General features: G+C 32.8%; 3 protein-coding genes across 5 annotated transcripts; 2 read left to right on the top strand and 1 right to left on the bottom strand.

Moving 5' to 3' along the window:
- Positions 1-943: 943 nt before the first annotated feature.
- On the bottom strand, positions 944-2172 carry LOC114415634. 3 transcript variants are annotated; one of them, XM_028380418.1, is made up of 3 exons: positions 1824-2162; positions 1636-1722; positions 944-1521 (listed from the first exon to the last, which is right to left on the bottom strand). In XM_028380418.1, the coding sequence occupies exons 1-3, from the start codon at positions 2073-2075 to the stop codon at positions 1378-1380; spliced, it is 483 nt and encodes a 160-aa protein (XP_028236219.1). In that variant the 5' UTR covers positions 2076-2162; the 3' UTR covers positions 944-1377. The 3 variants fall into 3 exon arrangements, with proteins under 3 accessions (XP_028236219.1, XP_028236220.1, XP_028236221.1); XM_028380419.1 differs by having other exon boundaries at positions 944-1497; XM_028380420.1 differs by having other exon boundaries at positions 1374-1497; positions 1636-1736; positions 1824-2172.
- An 11288-nt stretch (positions 2173-13460) lies between these two features.
- Positions 13461-15823, top strand: LOC114415633 (caffeic acid 3-O-methyltransferase-like). Its single transcript, XM_028380417.1, has 4 exons — positions 13461-13928; positions 14620-14930; positions 15084-15148; positions 15314-15823. Exons 1-4 carry the CDS (start codon positions 13510-13512, stop codon positions 15614-15616), a joined length of 1098 nt encoding a protein of 365 aa, XP_028236218.1. The 5' UTR covers positions 13461-13509; the 3' UTR covers positions 15617-15823.
- Positions 15824-18392: 2569 nt separating this feature from the next.
- On the top strand, positions 18393-20615 carry LOC114415631 (caffeic acid 3-O-methyltransferase-like). The gene is made up of 4 exons (XM_028380416.1): positions 18393-18872; positions 19432-19742; positions 19943-20007; positions 20201-20615. Exons 1-4 carry the CDS (start codon positions 18454-18456, stop codon positions 20504-20506), a joined length of 1101 nt encoding a protein of 366 aa, XP_028236217.1. The 5' UTR covers positions 18393-18453; the 3' UTR covers positions 20507-20615.
- Positions 20616-20926: the final 311 nt, after the last annotated feature.

Here is a 20926-nt window from a genome sequence, read left to right as displayed (position 1 = left end):
TTTGAGACCATCGCTCGTGATCTTCATACCATATTGGATCAATGAAGTTACCACTGAACTCACACTGACACATATGAGAAGGAGATATTACAAGGTTTAGTTAGTAATTGGGGAAGGATGAAGGAAGAAGAGAAAACTAATATTTCTAACATCACCGATGCTTATGTTTTGTATTTTCCTATATATATGTTCTACTTGACAATTTGTATTTTGTTGTTGAACCTCCTATTGTGTATTTATGATGATTTTAGTTTGATTTATTCTATTTTGTCACCAATCTATTTTTATTATTAAGTTATTTTTAAAAGTAGCTTGGGATACTGTTACCCTACCTATTTATATTTCTGTTTTTATTTTTATTACGGCTCTTCATCCTTCTTTTTTTTTCGTATTCAATCTTAAGCAACAAACTAGACATTCAGAAAAGAAGGGTCAATTAATCATTATTCAGTTTTGCTCGAGGATCTCACTGAATCAGAAAGTCCGGTTGATATTTCATTTTATAATAAAACTAGGTGTAGGCCTGTGCTGTTGCACAGATTTTAAAACATCAGAGTGAAAAAAAATTATAAAAAAAAATAGTTTTCTAATGTCCAGCAGCACCCAGAAGAAGCTGACACTTGACATTGTACCGAACAGTTTTTATAAATATATAAAAAATATACATAGATTATAACTAAGCTCGAACCAAGAGTATATATACCCAACTATAATTCCGATTAGTGTACATGGGGGAACTTGATCCATGTCACTTATGCAAACGCAAGAACTCGCCCAAAACTAATTAAATTATGAAATGAATCCAATAATTAGGGGGAAATAGAAAAGAAATAGGGAAGGGAGAGATGTGTGACTCAGAATGGGGTTCGGTAATGAAAAAGTGGCGGGGTGATGGAATCGTGATGGCCATCATGACATACATACACTGACGAACTCAATAAACTTCAGTTTTGCCAGCTTTTGCTTATGATTGTCCTCTAATTTGTGGCCTAGCAAGTAGCAATGTTGCTTGGTGTTTGACAAGACAAATTAGTTACAACACGAAGCATAGCATCCTTCTTATAGTGCCCAGAAAAAAAAGGTCGTGCGTAAAAACACAAACACACACAAAACCAGTAATTACAAAACGAATTCTTGAAGAACATGAAATATATACTTCAATAGATCCATCCTGCAGCAACAGCTCAAAAATCCCCTAATCCTAGAGCCTAGAGCCTAGAGCAGAAAGACTCTACCACATTCTTTTGTTACTTATCTATATACTATAGTACCCACAAAATATGTCACATTTCCAGACTAAACCACATTGTGTGAGAGTCCCAAATACAATTAGACTCTGCCATGATCATAGCGCAGTTCATTACAATCAACCATCCTTTATGGTTGAGAATAATAGAGACGCGCTGGTTGAATTTTCTTCACATTCCTTTGATTCTTCCAGTAAATACCACTCTCTGCATTGCAATGCCAGCCCTTCCAGTCCTTACACGGGGCAACCTTATCACAAACATAACAATAGCACTGTACACAATCAAACATTATTCACTGTCACAAATGCAAGGTGAAGTTTTACAAGATTAGTACTAATAGCATATATAAATGAATATGATGATAGCAATTAGCTGGTTCAATTACCTTTTCACAATAGCTCTCATGAGGCGTGGTCTTAAACGGGAATTTGAGACACAAATGTCTTGAGTGGGGGTAATCTCTGCAAGCAACCTATGCGGCAATATCTTAAAAAAAAGGGTTTTTTTTTTTTCATTTATTCAAAACATAGAAAGGAGTGGGAAGAAGGGTTGTAATTTGTATTTGTAATGTACCTTGCCCTTTTCAGCAATGACGGAGACATCATCGGCAGAAGAATCAACCGAGAGGCCAACGGCGGCGTAAGGGTCGAAACCTAGGATGAAGCAATCCTCGGTTTCCTCGAAGCGGCGCATGTCGTCGATTTTTTTGAGACAAGCTATGGCCCTGATGGGGGTGTCGATGTCGATGACATCTTGTAGTCGTGGACGTTTCGAAAGGGACTTTTTCGTCTTCAGATTCACCACTTTGGTGGTGGGTGTTTTCATCGTAATTTCTTCTTCTCTTTCACAAGTCACAACAATCCGCTTAGGGTTAAACGGAGAGTCAAGAAACAACGATGATGAACATAACACAAAATATATAGGGGAGTGGAATAGCCAATCAAATTCAAAATTCTGAATAATCGATTTCCGGAAGAATATGACCGTTATCATTATTTTCTGTTTAAAAAAATTTAAAACTATTGGTCCGCGGCAATCTTTCCTAGTCAATCAATTTATTTTTTTTAAAATGTTTTACTTTTTTTAGATTGGCATAGTCTTTATCATCCAGCACACAGTGATCCTATTGATCCTATTCAGCTTGAAGAGTAGCATTATTTCTTACTTCTGATAAAAAAGATACATGTCATTTAAAATAAATAAAAAATAACATGATCTTTTTACTATTCAAATACACGGATATACTTTTGTAAGAAAAGATTATTTTTTTATTTATGCGTTTATTTTAAAATTAAAAATAATATTAATTATTTAAGGAAACCCTTATTCATTGGAATTGTTTAGGCATGATTTTTTAGTTTTTTTTTTTAATTTTAAAAGATCTCTATTACTCCATGACTCCCCAGAAAGTCATTCATTTTAATAATTTTTATCCTTATTTTTTTTTTACCATTTTACACTGAAAGAGTTAAAGTGAATGACATTATGTAAAATTATGGACTAATGGAACACTTAACATTTTAAGGATTAAAATGTCCAACTCAAGCAATTTTGCGAACTAATTTAAAGACATTTTTTTTTACAGTCAATTTAAAGACTTACTCTTGTTCGATTATGACTTAAACTCCACCCATTACATTATATACATTATTTGTATAGATGAGAAGGAAAAAAATATAATAGAGATCATATTAAAAAGTCAAAAAGTAATTTTAACATAAAATAAGAATATTAATTATTATTTTTAATTTATATATTCTCTAGTCTCTCCACTTTTTATCCTGGAAATAATGTAGTTGTCTTTTTATGTAGAATGCATGTTTATACCTAATACTTAAACTTAAGACTACTAGATAAATTAGAATAATCTTATACCAGATAATACACGTGAAATATACATATTAACAATTGAATAATTTTATATTCAATACTCAAACTTAAGACCATTAGACAAATTTAAAAATAATGTTGTTTTTTGCAATATACATATTATCATTTTTTAGGGGATGTTGGCAAATATTTTTTTTAGATTTTAAGTTGAAAATTTGTATTTCCTAAAAAGTAACAAATCTTAGAAAAAGAAAACAATATTTTTAAGTTATTTAGTAAAAATAGTTACCAAGAGGAAGGAGATTAAAATCATTGGTCCCATAAGTCTCTATCTTTACTACCACTTATATTATGTCCCATCAATCAAAAAAATTATATAATCTTTTTATCCTTTTAAACATTTCAACCTTATTTTTAATTGATGTGACATAATATAAGTGATAGAACATAAAAAAAGACATGTTTATATGATTTCAATTCCAAAAAAAGATGAAAATCTAATTTGTGTTAAAAAAAATTATTATAATAGACATATCACATAATTTTTTTATTAGATTATTTAATTTGGTGAATTTTAGTCTAAAAGCAACAAATGCAAGTAACATTATGAATTATGAATTTAGTCTTACAAGAATGATAAAATGTTATTTTTAGTTTGCATCTGATAAATATAAATATAAATAGAATGAGAGAGAGTATTATGTTGTAAAAAAATGAATCTAAAGACCTAGGAAAAAAAGTTATATAGTAACTATATACATGGAGCCACAACTCCAACAGTATCAATAGAGAGCAGTTGGCTAAAAAAAGATGATTGTTAAAACATCAGAAAGTCCTCCTCCATCTAACAAGTACATTGATTCGTCTCTCAATAAATGTGAGTAAAAGAAACTCTCCGTTTAGCTATATGATATTAGGCGACGAATAGCAGCAATTACACTCCAACTGGTGCATGGCACATTTATCTTTTTCCCCCGTGAGGCTTCTAACAACAATTTGTAAGTCCACTTGAACTTCCACAACTTGCAGACCTTTGGCTTTGGCAATATGCATAACCCAATATAAACTCCCCAAAGCTCAGCTACAAGGATGATGTTGTCCCTATATATATCTTCTTAGAAAAGCTGCGAATCCATTTCCATTAATCATCTCAAGATCCCACCACATCTTGTAGGCTAAGTTTTTTTTTTTCAATGTGGAAGTCTGGCTTCATCAAAGGCAATGACATTTTCTTGGCAATTACTCCCTCTAGTCCTTTATTTTTGGAGGCAAAATATATATTAATATATATGGGAAAGATATACATATCCTGCACAAGCTGTACAGTATAAGGATTTGTAGAAGCAACTATCTGAAGCCCCCAACTATCTGAAGCCTATCCAAAAGAGTGAGCCAAAGCTCCAAAAAACCTTTTGACATATCGAACAACCAAGGTATCTATAAGATGCATTCATCCCTTGGATTCATGCACGGATGCACCAATTAGAGTAGAACAGCCCCCGCCAGTGCGCATACTTATAAAGAAACCAGAACCATGTGGTGTCTTTGATCTGAGCTATCCAAGACAATTGCACAATTTTGTCTTTGAAAATAATCCTATTACGCATTAACCAAATGCACCAACAAGTTGCATGCCAGAACATATATCTCATTCTCTTCAAATTTTTCTCCCTAAAACAAAGCCCCATTTACTTTGTTCATAAAGCCCCTATAGTACTTAATATTTCCTTTTATTTCAACTAATTTATGCTCCTAAGAAAAATAGTTATTATATTAAATTTGTGAATTATTTATACTATCATTATAAAATTATAATTTTATATACTTATTTATTTCTCCTTAATGTTTGAATAAAAAATAATAAAGTAAGTATACGTATAGAAAAAAAATAATTAATACATTTAAAAATTAAAAAATAATCTTATAAAAATGAATAAACAAATTTTGGTAAAGGAATTTATAATTGAGAACCAAAGGAGTATAAGGCTTAATTTAAATAAATTAATGGGTTTTTTTATAAGACATTTTATAATTTCTAAAACAAAATGTTAAACTTGTTTTTTTTTCACAAAATGATTCAGTAATTTTAGTGAAAAAACTTATTTTGGATTATTGAACTATTTTTTGTGGGTCCCATGATATTACTTAGGATGTAAAGACTTTTGTTATTTTTGTTGTAATAGTAGAACCCAATTTGGGTTATTGAATTTTAATTGAAAAAAAAATTGAACCTCTCTTTTCTCTCAATGACATTAAAAATAATACTTTCTAACAAAAGTAGAGTTATTTCCTTGGAATTACCTTCAACATGGAAAACTCTTAAATAAAAATAATAGTAGATCTAGTAAATAGAGATTTTTGAACTCAAAAGAACCCCTATTAAAGATGTCTTAAAAGTTAAGACTAAAATCGATTAAAATTAATGTTTTTTAATAAGCAAAGATGATTTTATTGCGGTATTAATGGCGATTTAACAAATTATGAAATTCTTATCAATATTTTGTGTGTGTTTTAAATTTTGCATACGATCATGAAAAGTATTTTTCCCAAAAAAATGAAAAGTATTTTTCCACTTTGGATGATAGTCATTAAGGAGGAAAAATCTTAATTAATTCTTAAAACGCACTTTATAATTATTTATAGGAAATCTTAAAAGGAGTTTATTGTATAATTAAAATGTTTTCGAAAAGTAGACATCAACTGTTCTCCATTTGCTTGATTGGTTATTTATCATTTTCTTTGGTCAAAGTTAAGGTCATTAAATGAGACATACCATCATTGGGATGTATTTTGCTTGGTGAATGGCTATGATCGAGCCGATAAAACGCTGTAATTTTTTTTCCAGGTATATCTAATACCCAAGTATCAATATATTATACTTATTTTGTCGACGATGAAAAAAAAACTGTTCTCCGTATATGTATTGAATACATATATATTCTATGTGTATCATTTTTTTTTTTTTGAATCAGTAAAAGAACACTTTTATATAAATATATGGTACCAGCGGTACCCATCATTACAGAAATATACTGCAAGTGACCATATCCCAGCAGGCAGGTTAAGATATATATCAATATTTCAGCAGATGTATATAGATATAAGTTAACCCCATAGCTAAAGCATCATGCGTGGCACCGGTATCTCAGCAAAGACACACCACACGAACTTTCTATACAATGACAGCCCTCCACAGCAAAGCATACTGCTTCACCTCATGTTTTTCACACCCTTAGAAACCCAAACTACATTTCATCTTCCCTGTATCTCCCTAAAAACTTATCAAGCAAGCTGCAGTGTTACTGCACAAAAGACAAGTTATAGCTCAAAGATAAAGCTCTAATATGTGTATCTTGACACAGGAATTTTTTTATTTATAGGAATTAAAAACAATATCAGAAATTTATAATAATAATTCAGACATTTTCTTCGACCAATTAAATTAAATTCCTTTTTATATAAAGGATTGCCTTTTATTAAAATATATGCAAATAATCGTACATAATAACCATTATCTAATTAATTAAGTACTGTATATTTTAGTTTGAAGCAGTCGTGCTTCCTTCCTCGTATGTGGTGTCAAACATGAGTAAGAAATTCCCAAAGTTGTTGGGAATTTAAAATGTTTGTGGAATTTTGAGTTTATTAAAAGTTAAGAAAATCTTGAACAGTAATTCTTGAAAAGAAATATTAATTTCATGTTCTCACCTTTTTAGATTTATTATTAGAGTCGACGATCAAATATTCACGTGAAAATCTATTTCTTTCATAAGAATCATCAAAATTCACACGGTTAAAAGATGAATCTAATATAAGACTTAAAAAATTATTTAAAATCAGAAAATAAAATTTATAATTAAAATAAAAAATTTAGAAGTATCGAAAGTGACATACGATGACTATGTGTCCGTCACACAATAATTAGTAGGTTTCAAGCCTCAATCACAGGAAGAAAAAAAAACACTAGTAGGTTCCACCTTTTTTTATTTCTTCTAATTTATACTTGATATCATTTCTTTTAAAAATTAGGTAAGATGTGAACTAGCCTGACGTGGAGATGCTACCAAAACTATTACGATGTTATATTCCTTAACAAATAGGGGGTAAGCTAAAATACTGTTTTTAGTAACTACGTACAATTCATTTTGGGAAAATGCTGAGATTCATAACTTTACTGTAGTTCTGATCTTACTTAAATGGGTGATTTAACCTAATTCTGAAATATGGAAAATCTCCTCTTACCCTTAGGAGTGTGTAATTTGTTTTTGTTTTTTTTATCACTTATATATATATATATATATATATATGTATGTATGTTATTACACTTTTCATTTCCAGAGTTCTGTGAATGAAAAGATAGAATAGAAACATAAAATAAACCAAATTACCACCTAAAGTTTTTTACAGAAAAATAATTTAATATTATGTTATCATACAAATAATAATAAATTAACACTAGCTTATATAAATATAATTAAAAATTTCAAATATTGTGATTTCTATATAACAAATGAATTCTATTAAAAAAATAGGCTAAAATATAATTTTTGTCCCCTAATTTATTTAAATATGTGATTTTAGTCTTCCTATTTTTTAATTAAAACACTTTTCCTTCATTTTTAAAAAAATTGTAATTTCAATCCTTATATTTTTTAATTTAAACATTTCATCTCTAACTTTTTAAAAAAAATTATGATTTTAATTTTTCCTTTCAATTTAAGATTTGACTATATACTTTTTATTATCTTTTTTAATAAATTAAACTCATTAGTAATTAAATAGTTTTAAAAAAACATTTATCACATGGATATTACACCTAATGTTTACAAAGTACATAAGGAATACACCTAATGTTTACAAAGTACATAAAGAACAAAATATATAAACATACGTCGGTCAATATTTTAAATTAATAGCAAGAATCAAAATTATAAAAAAAATAAAAAGTGATGGATGAAATATTTTAAAAATATAGACTAAAATTGTGAACTTTAATGAAATGTCTCGATTAAAAAATAAAAAAATAAAAATTATAGATTTAAGAAAATAAAAGGAAAAAAATTATTTTAGTAAAAAAAAATATAACAAATGAATTATCAAATAATGATAACAGTTTTACAAAACGGTTTTAATTACAACCGCAGCTACAATGATAACATAGTTTTTGGTCATATCAAAGACTACGACGAAATTTTAGCCCTGATATTAATTTGTAATTGTAAACCTTGTGCGCTAATTTTAAGATTAATGATATTTTCTTTAAAAGGAAATTGGAATAAATATTTAAAACCTCAAATTTTCTCCAACTGTCTTTGTACCTCCTTTTAATTAATGAACATGATTTATTTATTTTATTTGAAAGATTTTTTATGACAAATGTCAACTGTTATTTCGTTTAAGTTTTTATTCTCCTTATTGAAAATGGGACATCTACATTCTACGTGTTTCGTAATAGTAGTATGTCACTATTAGACTTTCAACTAATGTACATAAGAGTCTAACCTGTCCTACCTAAGTAGACAAATGGTATTCAATTTCAAATATTCATTTTTCCTATCGTGTTATATATATTGACCAAGTTCTGATACTTCCTACCATTCGTTGAAAATTTTCACCAACTATGCACCACTAATAATAACTCTTAGATAAACCTATGGTGCAAAGTCTTATTATATACCATCTGTACTGAAACTTTATCCTTCTTCTTTCTCCTATAATCCTCCACGTCTCCGGCCACTCTTCCACCACCTCCGACGACTCCGTCGAGACACACCCATCACCACCCACAAACAGCGCCTATCCTTCCTATTCTTCCTCCTTCTCCGCCAACCCCTTCACTGCCTCCGCCCACTCTTCCACCGCCTTTTGACGGCTCCGTTGAGATGCACCCACCACTGCCCCCAAACGCTACAGGCAGCGTTCCTTCCCCAAAATCAGATCCAAGATTGTTTTAGATAAAACAAAACAACAAATCAGATTCACAAAAGCAGTGATGGAAATCAGATGGATGGAAGAAGCCATACTCAAATTCAGATAGCAATTTCAAAATTAATAACAGAGAAGAACATTCAAACCATCAAAATCAAGATGTAACCCAATTCAAAGTTAAAGAAATTGCACAACACAATCAAATGAAAGAAATTGTGGTTCGGAAAAAAAAAATAGTGTACAAAGATTCCAATAAAAACCACTCCTTTACAATTCAACGCACAAAAATTCTATTCCATTCTCAATCACTCTTTGCCATTGCAGCGTAGGGAGTATTGTGCCATCATGTTTGCATTCAAAGAAAACATTGTTAGGGTAAAGTGGCTGACAGAAAAGTGGGTTTTTATGTTAGGGAAATTGGAGAGAGACTGTGGTTAGTGTATCTTTGAAGAAGGGGGCGGAATTTGCAGGCAACCGGGTGTGGGGTTCAGTGGAGTTCTTCTCTCATTCACATTCTTTTACCAGCGGTGGGGGTGCGGGATTTGGGGATGAAGGCGGAGAGGGAAGTGGAGGAGGGTTGGTGGGAGACGGCGACGTTTGTGGGCGGTGGTGGGTGCGTCTCGACAGAACCGCCGGAAGCGGTGGAAGAGTGGTCGGAGACGTGGAGGACTATCGGAGAAGGAAAAAGGTAAGAATGATAAAGTTTCGGTACAGATGGGTGTATAATAAGACTGTGCATCATAAATTAATCCAAGAGTTATTAGTGGTGCATTGTGGATTTCATATGTATCTAGTATTGTGCATGATAGTGGAAAGGTTGATTCTCGAGGAAAATGACAAAGAGGAAAGTGAAGAGATGAAGGGAAAAAAAGGCACTGGAAGCTTCTTTTTTTTCTTCAAAAATGAAATAAAGCAAAATAAAATATTAGCATTTATTCTTTGTTTAATTTTATATGTCAATTGCACCTACTTTTATTTTACCTTTTGCCATCAATCTTACTAATATTTATCACTTGTCATTGTGAGCAAGATTAAATTTTTTGTGAGTACTAAATTTTTATTGTTAACTATTGATAGTATAAATATGAGTTTTAACGATGAAGTTTTGTACACAATTCCTCTATTTCTTACTTTATTTTTCTTGTTTTTGGCAAACCTTAGTTTTATTTATTCTCTTTGAGATAAATCTCAATCAATATAATTATTAATATTATTACAATCATTTGCAAAACTAATCACCACATACCACTGAAAATTCACAAAACTCATCGCAGTATATTATGTATCCACCACCTCATACTAGTAAAAAATTCTCAAAATCCATCGTAATATGTTATGTATCCACCACCCCCACACATGTGGTATATGCATCATTCATCCAATGTAGAGTCACTTATCAGTGATCGTTCTCAAAATCCATAATTTTGTAATCAACCACCAACTCAAACACATCTTATAGGCCTTCTTTATCCAATATTGAGCCCCTTAGCAATGAAGTTGAATCACCAATCGATCTAGACAATATTCAACTAGATGAGGGAGAACAAAATTCTAGTGGAAAAAAAAAACTCACAATATTCTCAGTGACAAAAGATGTGATTCTCGTCCGATTGTGGCTTAATGTGTCAAAGAATTCAATTATATTAGTCAACCAAACATCAAAGCAATATTAGGCAAGGATAAAAAGTGTGCACAACAATGCCAATGTGCGTCAAAGCGGGCAATTTTGTGAAAGAAGTTGAACTCAATTGAAATCTCGGTGGAACAAAATCCACCCTCTAGTTCAAAAGTTTAATGGGTGCTACAAGCAAGCAGATAAACATAGGATTTACTCACAAGATACTCATATGATTTACTCATAAAGATATTATGGATGATGCTTACTGGTAAAAAAATTTGAGGTTGAACATGCTTAGTTGTTGTTGAAAGATCAACCAAAATTCGATGCAGAATTTATGTCAAAGTGTTCAAAAAGAACAAAGGTTTTTGCTTATGGAGATTACTCGTTGTCTTTTAACCCAGAGACATTCACTGAAGTCGAAGAATATGATACCCCATCACCAATGCTCGCCTAATTCGACAAGAAACAACAAAAAGGAAGAGCAAAGGAAAAAAAGCTTCTAACACTCGATTTATCTGACATTGAACGTGTAATGAAAGAGAAAAATGTGAACACATCAAAACTTATTTAGTTAAATGAAGCATAGGAAAAGTGAATGGAGTATAAAATCCTCATAAATGATAGATCTAACATGTCTGAGCAACAATTCCAATACCATAAAAAGTATTGTGACCATATTAGGAAAAAACTAGGATATTAGATGTTTAGTTGTTATGTACTAATGTTTTGTTTGGTCTTTAATTTTAGTTGTGTAGGTTGTTATGTATTTTAAATTCAGAATTTTATGTTTCAAAACTAATCATTATAAAAGCAGTCGTTGGGAAAGTAACCGTTGGAAAACTAACCATTATAAAATTAGTCGTTATAAAACTAGTCGTTGGAAAAGTAGTCATTATGAATGAAGCTATATAAATGTCCAACGTTTCATTATTCTCACATGTTCCCATACAAACTATATAACATTTTTCTTTTCTGATTTCAAACACTTCAATTAACATAAAATGGATTCAAACATCAATTTAGACGAAGCTTCGGATCAAATGATAGATAAGGAATTGAAAGACAACATCGAAGAAGAAATCATTAGGTTGATACTTAAAAACCAACAACAACTAGATTGGCAACACCACTAGGCGTAGGCAAAGAAGAAAAGTGGTACATCGGGATCGTGAGGAAGGTCATGATCGATTGATCAATGACTATTTCTCAGCAAATCCTATGTACACAGAGACTCAGTTTCAAAGAAGGTTTCGTATGCGAAGGCATGAGTTTATTTGAATTGCATGATGAGTACTTTCAAATGAGGATCGATGCACTGCGTCAAAAAAACCTATTTCCATTGCAGAAGTGCACAACTGTACTTCGTATATTAACTTATGGATCACTTGCTAACAGTGTGGATGTATATGTTCAAATTGGTGAAACCACTGCAATGGAATGCTTGAAGTAATTTGTATCAAGCATCTGCGCCATATTTGGGAATTGGTACTTGAGGAGACCAAATAATGAAGACACTGAACGACTACTACAAATGGAAGTGGCACACAAATTTTCAGGTATGTTAGGTTCCATTGATTGTATGTACTGGAAATGGAAAAATTGTCCAATTGACTAGAAAGATCAATTTTGTCAAGGTGATCATCACAACCCAACAATCATTCTTGAAACATGACATCACAAGACTTGTGGATTTGGCATGCATATTTTGGCATCGTGGGTTCAAATAATGACATTACTATGTTAAATGGATCTAATGTGTTTGATGAAGTTTTGTCAGGACGTGCGCTCGTAGTGCAATACACAGTGAATAAAATCCAAAATAAATGGGATACTATTTAGTAGATGGCATTTATCTAGACTTTGCTACATTTGCAATAACCATCTTAATGTCACAAGGAGAAAAGCAAAAATTATTTGCACAACGATAAGAATCAGCAAGAAAGGATATAAAACGGGCGTTCGAGGTGCTCTAATCTTGATTCGCAATTATACGTGATCCGACACGTTTTTAGGATGCTGCTATAATGAAGAATATCATTTATACATGCATCATATTGCATATCACGATTGTTGAGGACAAACGTGACACATATCAAAATAATATTGATTACGATGGGGTAACTAATAACATGTCGATATTCAAAATATCTTCGGGTGCTCACCTAGCATCAAATCAACATACCTCTATAGGAGGGCGGAGGTTTATGACAAACAATAACATCACTAACTTCAAACAAATTTGGTTGAACATATTTAGGAACGTTTCAACAAAGAAAATAACAATAATTATATTATGTAACATTTTCTATTTTTCATTGCTATGTTTTTTTTATTTCAATGTCATTGTATTTAATTATCTATTATTATGTAAAAATATATTTTTATTGTTAGGTATTTCCTTTTATGTAATTTTCATTATTTTTTAATTGATGTTTAACATTTTCTTTAGTTATTCATATTTAATATTTATATATATAAAAACTTAAAAAATGAATTAATTATTTTATTTCAACACTAATTAAGTTATAATAAAAATATATAAATATGTAATTTTTTTAAAACTTAGTATTATTTTTTAATATTAAAATAAAATTATTTATGAATTTCTTAAAAGTAAGATAATATTTTGAGAATCATAAAAATATATTAATAAAATCATAAAAAGATAATTAAGAAACTCGTTTCTTAAAGATGCCTATATTACATACGGACGGTCCTTGTAGGCCCTGGTGTGGTAGTTGGGGTGGGGCAAAAGTGTAGGTGGGTGGGCCATTAACATGATTATTCATTTCTCAATATCTTATCAATCTATGCATATATAACCACTTCACTTGGCACCCTTGAGGTCACACAGCTCACAGTGCCAATCTAAAATCAACCATGGGTTCAGCAGCTGAGACTCAGATTACTCCAACCCATGTATCTGATGAAGAGGCAAACCTTTTTGCCATGCAACTAGCCAGTGCCTCTGTACTCCCTATGGTTCTCAAATCAGCTCTTGAGCTTGATCTGTTGGAAATCATAGCCAAGGCTGGCCCTGGTGTTCATCTTTCCCCCACTGACATTTCTTCTCAGCTTCCAACACAGAACCCTGATGCACCCGTTATGTTGGACCGCATTTTGCGGCTCTTGGCTTGCTACAATATCCTTTCTTTTTCTCTCCGTACTCTCCCTGATGGCAAGGTTGAGAGGCTCTATGGTCTCGCCCCCGTTGCTAAGTACCTGGTCAAGACCGAAGATGGTGTCTCCATTGCTGCTCTTAACCTCATGAACCAGGACAAAGTCCTCATGGAAAGCTGGTATTTCACTTTTTCTTACTATCTTTGGTCCTTCTCTGTTTTACTTGTCCATCAATTGAATTGCATATTCAAAAATTTGCTAATTATCATTTTCTCTGCCTTTATGTTCTTCTAAGTTAGAAAATTATATTTTTGGAAGATTGTTTTGTTATGGGAGCAATACAAGGGAAGTTAACCCTGTTTATTGAGAATTAAAAGTTAAAATAAAAGGATCTGTTATTAAGTTAAATTCTATGTATGTATTAATAATTAATAATTTAATACATAACTAAATGTAAGAGAGAATCCTAAATGAAAAGAGAACGAGTCAGTGATTTATAAAAATTCGAGATAAATTAGAAATGTAAAAGTCATACAGGTATTATCATATATATATTTGATAAGAAAATAGATAAATGTTAGATATAGTTTCTTTAATGTTTTTTTAAAGTTATTCTTTAAAGTACAGATCTTCACTTTAAAGGAGACAAATTTTAAAAAGAGAATGTTTGTTTATAGTACTAAAATCGTTTTTGATTAAAAGTAACAAAATATCATTTTGCAAAAAATCTTTTTCCTGTACAAGTTAATATATGTGAGACACAAGTGATAGTTTAAAAATAAAATGAATTACAATGTATAATTGATTGCATGATAAATAATTTAAAAACTTTGTATCATTTATCACTATGACTCGATTGTGTTCTTGTAGGTACTATTTGAAAGATGCTGTCCTTGAAGGGGGTATTCCATTTAACAAAGCATATGGAATGACAGCCTTTGAATACCATGGAACAGATCCAAGGTTTAACAAGGTTTTCAACAAGGGGATGGCTGATCACTCCACAATCACAATGAAGAAAATTCTTGAGACCTACACTGGCTTTGAGGGTCTTAAATCTCTGGTTGATGTTGGTGGAGGAACTGGAGCCGTAGTCAACATGATTGTCTCAAAGTATCCCACTATCAAGGGCATTAATTTTGATTTGCCCCATGTCATTGGAGATGCCCCATCTTATCCAGGTATTTTATGTTGAATCATCGTGATGTTAAGTTTAGAGGTCCTGTATATTAGATCACTTAGCATTGTCAATTTGTCATAAGTTTGTTATTTGAATAATATTGTTTGACTAATGGTTACCTAACATCAAAATTGGCATTGATGTTTTTGAGTAGGAGTGGAGCATGTCGGTGGAGATATGTTTGTCAGTGTTCCAGAAGCTGATGCTATTTTTATGAAGGTGAATTTCATAATCCGAATCCCTTTCAATATTTTACCTATTCTAGAAAGGCCTTTCAAGGTTTTATTTTCTCATAGTCAAGTTTTGAGCCATTACTTTTTGGCACCCCCAATCATGTGCTACTTGTTTATGCTAATGACTTTAATATATCATTTACACATTCAGTGGATTTGCCACGATTGGAGTGATGAGCACTGCTTGAAGTTTTTGAAGAACTGCTATGAGGCACTTCCAGACAATGGGAAGGTAATTGTGGCAGAATGCATTCTTCCAGTGGCTCCAGACTCTAGCTTGGCCACAAAAGGTGTGGTTCACATCGATGTGATCATGTTGGCACATAATCCAGGTGGGAAAGAGAGAACAGAGAAAGAGTTTGAGGCTCTGGCCAAAGGGTCTGGATTCCAAGGTTTCCGAGTCCTGTGCTGTGCTTTCAATACCTACGTCATGGAGTTTCTCAAAAAGGTTTAAGTTCTTTGGCGTGGATTCATAAGTTGCATTTGAGTTTTGACTTTGAGACTCTGCATGTGGTGCTACTTACAAAAGCTTTCCCGGAAAAATGTAAATTTCTCTTAATTCATTAGGAAAAGAATAATAAACAAGTTCAATGTATACTGCCTTTTATGTAATAACAAGTTTCATACTGTGGTTTATACATAGTTCGATGTTTTCTCTTTAGTGCCATCTCTTTTAATTTTCCGTTGATCAACTGGTATATATTACCAAATAGACAAATACCAATACATACATGTATATGGTAATCAAACTCCACTGACCATAGTTATAATTTTCTTTGGTGGCAAATCCATCATCTTTATGAATGCACGAAACGCTATAATAAAGAGCTAACACTTAGTGAATTGGTTCCTCATTTATGTCCACCATGTCAATTTGGAAGTTGGAAAACTAAAATCACCTAATTGTAATACTAAAGTACCAAAAGTTTGAGCACGACTTGAGGGACACAATTAGTTCACCACATATAAGTGCACTAAACTAGAAATTTGGAGACTAAAATTACGAAGTTACAATACCAAGGGATCAAAAGTGCAATTCCCGTGCTAGCATGTCCTCATGCTAACATCAACGTTCAATGGGAGCACATTTGGGAACCTAACTAGTGCAATTGGAACCTGAGAAGACTAATATTGCAAAATTATGATATTTGAGAGATCAAAAGTGTCCATGATAAGTAGAACAACGAGTTTAATGTTGGTTGCCGAGGACCTAATACAATTCTCTTTTTTAACCCGGACTTGAGACCAACTATGAAAAGACAAAGATGGAGTTGAGAGACCAAAAATGTAATTAAGATAAAGAAAATATCCTAGTTCAAATAAACACAATCCGTCCAAGACTAATTTATAGAATGCACACCAGTTAGTTTTGACTTTTAACAACATTACCTATGCTTAGATCGTTATCTCCCCCAAAATGTAAAACTTAATGAAACTCAAGCAAAAATAACATGGCAAAATGGTCAATTTCATTGTTTTTTTAGGCAAAACAAATATTATTTAGGCAAGACTTAACACAAGACGTGCCAAATCAAGCTACAATGAAAAAAGTACATAAAAGTCCAGAGAACTAAAGCAAGTACCCAAAGCCAGTTACAATAGGAAAATCAAGAAATATAATGTTGCTCTTTCTTGGCATATTTGCAAAGGTAAAGATTTTGTGTGAATAAAAATCATAGCTGAAGAATGAATCACAAGGTGTGAAACATCCGCAGCACAAACATCATCACAAAAACAAGAAAAAAGAGTGTCTGCTGCAGAATAGATGCAGCACCTAAGCCCATTAAAGTATATATATCCTTCCCCACCTTGTACAATAATTCAATTTCCCAACCCTACAAAAAGATGCCATAATGAACCCGCATCACCCCTCGTAACAATCAAAGTAGAAGAAGTGATGGTCTACTCATAAACAACAAGATTCGTGCTATCATATTACAAAATCACCCCACTTTATCATTAATTCATTATGCCACAAATATAGGAAAAGGCCAACAACAATCTAACCCTTCACTCTAATTACCGCATCCGTTCAATAATTGAGCCAAGCAGAGACAGTAAAAAAATCAGCACGAAAGCCCCCCCACTCCCTGTGTAATTGATCAAAATTTCACCATTGACTATTAAGAATCATAACATCAACATCCTTCCACCACTTCCACAACGCTTTCAACCCACCAATATATAGTAGTTAATAACATCCAATCACCCATCCTCAAGCCTCAATTTCCTTTATGCTGCATTCAGACATTTTTTGTGGATAATCAAGTCAACAGGAAAATGAATAGTTAAACCCATTTCTTGCATCGATCCATTGTCAAGATTTTAGCTTAATCTTCTCCAATAATGCATCCGAATTTCTCGTTCTTGTTGAAAACATAAGCGAGTTTCTATTTCCCCAAATTGACCACACAACAACAGAATACACACCACTTGCCATCTACTAAAATTTAATGCATCAGAAGTGACCAATCCTCTAAGTTGGAAATAATTAACACACGCCTTGTTGTGTAATAGTAATGACTCAATGACCGCCATTTCAAACACTCTGTCCACAAGACCACAAACTTTGAGAAATACTGACATTTAAAAAAAGGGGAGTCATAGTTTGATTAGTTTCTACCTCTTTGTTACATTCTACATACATATTGACATTATTTGGTATAATTAGTCTACGTACCAAATTTTGCAAGGTTGATACCTAGAGATAACTTCCAAGTTCCAAGCATAAAGATTGTACAATATTTGTCCGAGTCTCCTTTCATCTATAAAATTTTAAAAAATAAATCCGAATCCGGTAAAAAGTGAACTTTATAACTTGTATGCCCATTTGATGACATAATAAATTAATGTTGGAAGCATTTTCCCTCCATATTTACATATTTGTGACCTCTTCCTTCAATACCACACCCGTCACCCAACACACAAATTCTCTAAGTAGCTCTTCCTCCCACATAAATAATAGTCTTTTTGTCCAGCTCAATTGGTTAAACCCTGGAATTCCATTTCATACCTCCCTCCCACCAACTCCCTATATAAACAACGTACCAATGAAATTGTCAATATTTGATTCTTAACGTACGTACACAAAGTCTTTGTGGGCCCCTGGTGTGGTTGTTGGGGTGGGGGCAAAAGTACATATAGGTGGATGGGCCATTAACATCATTTCTTAATATCTCCATCACTCCATGCATATATAGCCACTTCACTGAACCCTTGAGATCACAGCAAGCTCACAGCAAAAAACACTTTTTTCTAATCTAAAATCTTAGGCAAACCAAAGCTCCAATCATGGGTTCAACAGGCGAGACTCAGATTACTCCAACTTATGTGTCCGATGAAGAGGCAAACTTATTCGCCATGCAACTAGCCAGTGCCTCTGTACTCCCTATGGTTCTCAAATCAGCTCTTGAACTTGATCTGTTGGAAATCATAGCCAAGGCTGGCCCTGGTGTTCACCTTTCCCCCACTGACATTGCTTCTCAGCTCCCAACACACAATCCTAACGCACCCGTGATGTTGGACCGCATATTGCGGCTCTTGGCTTGCTACAATATCCTTTCTTTCTCTCTTCGCACTCTCCCTGATTGCAAGATTGAGAGGCTCTATGGGCTCGCCCCAGTTGCTAAGTATTTGGTCAAGAATGAAGATGGTGTCTCCATTGCTGCGCTCAACCTCATGAACCAGGACAAAGTCCTCATGGAAAGCTGGTATTTCATTTTTTGTTACTCTTTCTCTATATCTTTTCTACTTGCTCATGAACTGAACACAGAATAATGTAACATCATTACCGGTCCTTGCAAGTTAGTTAGATCGTAGATAGTAGGGACACTTGTTTATATGCCCATATCGTTGCTTACAGACGCAATAATCATTACAAAAGAAAAAATAAATAACACAATAACCGACACTATTAGAGAGGGAATATATATGCATGTTTCTTTCATGCATGAAATTTTACACGTAGGCACGTAGCCTGCAGTTAGTTAATAATAAATTAACTATTGATTAATAATGTTATTCATTTAATTAATAAATTAAGGTATTTTTTGAAATAAACACGTTGATTGTTTGTTGATTAACTTATGATTCATAAGGTGGCGAAGGATTTTGGATATTTTGAAATAGCAGAAACGGTGAGGGTAAGTTAAACATTTCAAAAAATAAAAATAAAAGGACTAACAAGTCAGAAGAGTTGAAACATGGGCACGGACGCACGGTTATGTTTTAAAATAATTAAACCAGGGTGACACGATTGTGTTCTTGTAGGTACTATTTGAAAGATGCAGTCCTTGAAGGAGGCATTCCATTTAACAAGGCTTATGGAATGACAGCCTTTGAGTACCATGGAACAGATCCAAGGTTTAACAAGGTTTTCAACAAGGGGATGGCTGATCACTCTACCATCACAATGAAGAAAATTCTTGAGACCTACACAGGTTTTGGCGGTCTTAAATCTCTAGTTGATGTTGGTGGTGGGACTGGAGCGATAATCAACATGATTGTCTCAAAGTATCCCACTATTAAGGGCATTAATTTTGATTTGCCTCATGTCATTGAAGATGCCACATCTTATCCAGGTATTTTATGTTGCATAATCATCATGTTTAGTTAACTAGTTTAGAGGTCCTCCTTATAGTTTAATTTGTTTACCTAGCATTTGTCATCTGTTGTTATTTGTTAGCTAGTAACTTAGTGTTATGCATGTATTTGAATAAAAATATTTTGGTTAATGGATTGGTTACCTAACATTAAAATTGGCAATGATGGTTTCGCGTAGGAGTGGAGCATGTCGGCGGAGATATGTTTGTGAGTGTTCCGAAAGCTGATGCTATTTTTATGAAGGTGAAATTTGTAATCTGAATCCCTTCCAATGTCTTACCTTCTCTTTAAAGGCCTTTCAACTTTCAAGGTTTTATTACCTCAGATCATGTTCCAAGTTGTTTATGCTAATGACTTTACTGTATATATATATATATATATATATATATATATATATATATATATATATATATATATATATCATTTACGCATTCAGTGGATTTGCCACGATTGGAGTGATGAGCATTGCTTGAAGTTTTTGAAGAACTGCTATGAGGCACTTCCAGACAATGGGAAGGTGATTGTGGCAGAATGCATTCTTCCGGTGGCTCCAGACTTTAGCTTGGCCACAAAGGGTGTAGTTCACATTGATGTGATCATGTTGGCTCATAATCCAGGTGGAAAAGAGAGAACAGAGAAAGAGTTTGAGGCTTTGGCCAAAGGATCAGGATTCCAAGGTTTCCGAGTCCACTGTTGTGCTTTCAATACCTACGTAATGGAATTTCTCAAAAAGGAGGTTTAAGTTCTTTGGCCTGGATTCATATCAAATTGCATTTGGGTTTTGACTTGAGACTCTTTCTACTTGTGGTACTACTTAGAAAAGCTTTCCCGGATAAATGTAAATTTCTCTTCATACAATACATTAGGAAATGAATAATGAACAAGTTCAATGTATACTGCGTTTTTATATATATATATAGTTCTACGTTTTCTCTTTGGTGCCAACCATTTTAAGTTTCCGTTGATCACCAGGAATATTACCAAATACCAATACATACGTAGATGTAGTAATCAAACTCCACTGAGCATTGTAATAATTTTCTTTGGTGGCAATTCAATTCCATTATCATTATGATTGAACGGAACGCTATAATATAAAGAGCTACTAGTAACTCGTTAATTCCCAGTTCAATTGCGGACACTCTCCTGTGACGAGTGGTTC

The sequence above is a fragment of the Glycine soja genome, chromosome 6 (genome assembly GCF_004193775.1).
Source record: "Glycine soja cultivar W05 chromosome 6, ASM419377v2, whole genome shotgun sequence".
In the NCBI taxonomy this organism is placed as follows: Eukaryota; Viridiplantae; Streptophyta; class Magnoliopsida; order Fabales; family Fabaceae; genus Glycine; species Glycine soja.
This window is presented reverse-complemented; position numbering and strand designations above follow the sequence as displayed.